The sequence below is a fragment of the Saccostrea cucullata genome, unplaced genomic scaffold (assembly GCF_032062105.1).
Source record: "Saccostrea cucullata isolate Sc308-1 unplaced genomic scaffold, CSIRO_AGI_Scuc_v1 ctg14019, whole genome shotgun sequence".
NCBI lineage: Eukaryota > Metazoa > Mollusca > Bivalvia > Ostreida > Ostreidae > Saccostrea > Saccostrea cuccullata.
The window spans coordinates 17,536-21,491 of record NW_026926467.1 but is presented as its reverse complement, the minus strand read 5'-3'; the positions used below and the strand labels follow the sequence as shown (position 1 = coordinate 21,491).

Here is a 3,956-nt window from a genome sequence, read left to right as displayed (position 1 = left end):
AATTTGAAATTTGAGCTTTGGTCATATGAACTATGGCTTTAATATTTCACTGGTGTATTCAACGTGTAAAAACTTTTCCTAGGGTAAAAGTATTTTTGACTTTGACCTTTATGTTTGACTCACTTTTAAAGAAATTTTCAAAATTTTATTCTTAGCCATAGCTACTACACGGTTAAATCAAGTGATATCATACTCTTCACGCTTATATTTTGATAAGACCTTCACCTGATTACAAACAGTAATGACCTTTAACCTTGATCTTATGGATTTGACCTACTTTTCAAAAACGTAAACTTTTCAAAGTGTTTTTACTGAATATTTAGTACAAGGGGTAACTATTTTACCGGTTCATTTCTTGTGGTAAGAGCTTCTCTTGAATACCAATATTTACTTTTTATTTTTTATCCTTTTATTTGGACATCCAACTTTGACCTTCTTTTGAAAAATTTTGGTGATAACTTTTAAATGGTTGATTTTGTGACTTTAATATTTCCCCTGGGTATTCTTTCTGAAATTTTTTCGGACATCATTAAGATTGACTCCTTGACCTTGTCCAGTTTGACCTACTTATGAAAATCTCTAACTTTGGTCTTGAGTATTGAACTGTTGCTGCTTTTATGGTTTTTATTTTAGAAGGTAGACTCAATGTGAGAAACCTTTCTTTTTGGTACCAAAACTAGTTTTATATTTACCTTGATGTTTGACCCGCAAATGACTACATTAATCATAAGCCTCTTACATTTTCACAAACTTATCTTGAATTTTTATCATTAGCTCCTAAATTTTTCCTATTGATTTAACAACAAATTTCAAGCTGTAGTCTATCACAGTTTTGGATATATATAAACCATAGTCTACACAATGCATAATAGAGAAAACTTGTCACACATATTGAATCATTTTTTTAAAAAGATGTTGTCTCATAATTGCAAAGGTATTTGCAGAACGTCTTGATTAATGTTAGCTCGCTGTGTTTTATTTGCAAAGTCGATTTTAAGATATAAGATAACATCTTTCAAAAAATAATGAATCAGTGCTTATATTTTTTCTAACTCCTTGTCTTGTTTAACAATAAAGTAGTCTTCATCCTAATTCTCCGCCCAGTTATCTCCATTTATCAGTGTTTGAGAATGAAAATTTTCTATTTTCAAATTTATTACAACACATATAAAGTACATCTTTTACTGAATACATTCAGTATCCCTTTACAGAGCCTTTCAACCCCCCTTCTTTACTGTTTGTTACTTGATGTTAAATATTGAAATTAAGAACTCAGCGATAAAAATTAATTTAAAATCGTCTCTTGAGGGTTTTCATAATCTAAAATCGTCTCATGAGGGTTTCCATAATCCATGGATGATCTTTCGTCTGTTACAAAAAATTAAACAAATTAATACTTCACAGATACATGTATGATAGCATATTTTTTTTTATTTATAAAAACAAACTTTTTTAACTGAAATTTTCACAGTAATTCAAAAATAAAAAAAACTTAAATGATTAAATGATGCTTACCTAGCGACGCTTGATCATCATGAGAGTCTCCTTTATCTGTTTACCATCAGTCACTGTAGGAAACCATGGTCTGTACCAGGACTCCGGGGACCATTGACCGTTAAGGAAGGCGGCGTGACACCAGTTAAACCACCAGCCTCCTCTACGGTCACTGAGAACAGCACAGTTACCAGCACTCCACCTGTCGTTATCCCTGTCTGGGGTACTGAAGGACATCCCAGACAGATTAATACCAGAATAACCCGTGTTTAACATAGAGTCCCCTGTAAAGTCAAACAAAAAGAATCACAGATATATCTTCAATTTAATTGTCAACAATAATACTGAGGTACTTCTAAGAAAGACGGCTTAGGGTGCGGGAAAGAGAAACAATAATTAATTAGTTCATTCCCAGAATCCCCGGTGTCTATCATACTGGCACCTGAAGAATTAGAGAAAATATAGAACAAAGATGATAAGTATTAATCAGTAATTTTCATCCTATTAATCTTAATACTGAAGTACGTCTGAGATACACAGTTTAAAGAGATAAAAAATACAAGTCAACAAAACACTGCACAATTCACATAAAGCATCCTTTCTTGTGTAACAATAAACCACAGGTGTGATACACTTTTAAAGCATGGTAATATTGTGGGGAGGGATATCACGGGAAATTTTAGAACACATCACAAAATGAAATTTTAATAATTGTCCGATACCATGCAATACTAAGTAGATCATTAATAACGAGATAACATATGGTGCATCAATGAATGTTTTGAAATGGTAAAGATTTCCTATTACATAAATGGAAATGTAAAACGGGTTTATGTCTAATTTAGCTTTAAAACTTTTTTTTATGAATACTAGTATTTATCCATCAAATTCTTTTATCATCAACTTTTCGTTAATCTGTCGACATTTAAGATTAATGAAGCACTGTAAACCTCCTTTTCCGTAGTAGTAAAAATGTGAATCATTGAAAATCAGACTATCATGCTATGTAAACTTTTTTACCGTATTAGTTAAAATTGAATTATGAAAAATTATCAGGCAACCCAAGCTAAAAACAATGTTGAACAAATGTAATTATTGGATTTGTTTGTTTAAAAGAATTAACATAACTTTCCTTGTACATAAAATGTATAATGAGAAATTTTATCTACTTGACAATGACAGAATCAATATCTGCAGAATATGAGAATTGTACCTGCAAATGTTATTCTGAAATATTAAACATATTTAATTAGCGTGGAATCAAAAACGTACAGAGAATATCAGAAAAAACACATCTTTCTTTTTTTCAAGAACTTTATAATCTTTCAATACAGAAAAGAATTCTTATAATGATATACGTATTTTGAACCTAATTTTAAGAACTTTACTTAAATACACTTACCTAAAGTCCCATTGGCAGGTCCTGCAAGAAAGAGTTGATATTTTCCTGCTTCGTCGGAGACAGAGAATCCGTCGTACATTTCATACAGCGTTGTACCATTCTGGAGAGTGATGGACACATACAGGGATGAGGTGTTTTCTTTTGTTAATTTATGGATTACGTCATTTCCTGTATAAAGATATATTTGAAATTATCCGAAAAGTTCATCGAATACAATTAATTCTTTTAAAATCTATATGAATCTTCCGTAATGAAAAATCAAATTATTTTCCATAGCTGTAGACAATATCACTAAATTTGGTCTCATTAGAATATGCCGCTTAATGATATTCTTCATTTCTATTTTTTTTATTTGAAATATCAATTAAACACGATATCTGAATATCATAGAACATACACTACCTGGACTTAACTTTAGATCTTTATTACGCATTATGATTTTTTAATTGCCACAAGAATTTTTTTTATCTTAAAACTTTGAAGGAATAAAAAGTCCTTATTTGAAACCGATTTACACTTACCAATCCAGACGTTCTGTGCTGGTGAACCAAAGCCATTTTTATATTCCGTCCAGGTCCTGTTAAAGGTCATCGATCCGTCTAAGCGTTTCTGAATTGCCTTTGAAAATTAACATGCGTAACAATTCACTATATTGCTTCGAACATTCGTAGGATCCATTTTTTTATGATATAAACTACAATACAATCTTGCAATCCTGAAAAACAACAAAACAATTTGTGTTATATTAAGTATTTTTAATTCTAAAATAAACAACCTACCGTCCATCCACCGCCCATTGTCGTCATATCGCAATGCTCACTGACCGGTACTGTTAATGTTCCGTAGGGGTATATATCATACAACCCTGTGATGGTTTGTCCATTTTCTCGAAGATCCTTGCAATCTTTGGGCATTGCTAGAAAAATCTGAAAAAAAAAATATAATACCAGGATCATACAATGTATATGTACAAGAAGTGAGAGGATATATAATGCCTGCATGATATATAAACGTTAATTGTTGGGGCTAAATTGTTAACTACATACAATGCAGGTGATGT

The 3,956-nt window shown here is 31.3% G+C and overlaps 1 protein-coding gene across 1 annotated transcript; it reads right to left on the bottom strand.

Moving 5' to 3' along the window:
• Nucleotides 1-1,515: 1,515 nt before the first annotated feature.
• On the bottom strand, nt 1,516-3,702 carry LOC134271746 (fibroleukin-like). Its single transcript, XM_062753961.1, has 4 exons — nt 3,676-3,702; nt 3,418-3,514; nt 2,897-3,064; nt 1,516-1,778 (listed from the first exon to the last, which is right to left on the bottom strand). The coding sequence occupies exons 1-4, from the start codon at nt 3,700-3,702 to the stop codon at nt 1,516-1,518; spliced, it is 555 nt and encodes a 184-aa protein (XP_062609945.1).
• Between the last annotated feature and the right edge of the window lie 254 nt (nt 3,703-3,956).

Coding starts and splice junctions, on each gene's coding strand:
- LOC134271746 (XM_062753961.1), bottom strand. CDS start 3,702: ATGACGACAATGGGCGGTGGATGGACG. Junction 3,515..3,675: donor CAATGGGCGGTGGATGGACG/GTAGGTTGTTTA, acceptor TAATTTTCAAAG/GCAATTCAGAAACGCTTAGA. Junction 3,065..3,417: donor AGCACAGAACGTCTGGATTG/GTAAGTGTAAAT, acceptor ATCTTTATACAG/GAAATGACGTAATCCATAAA.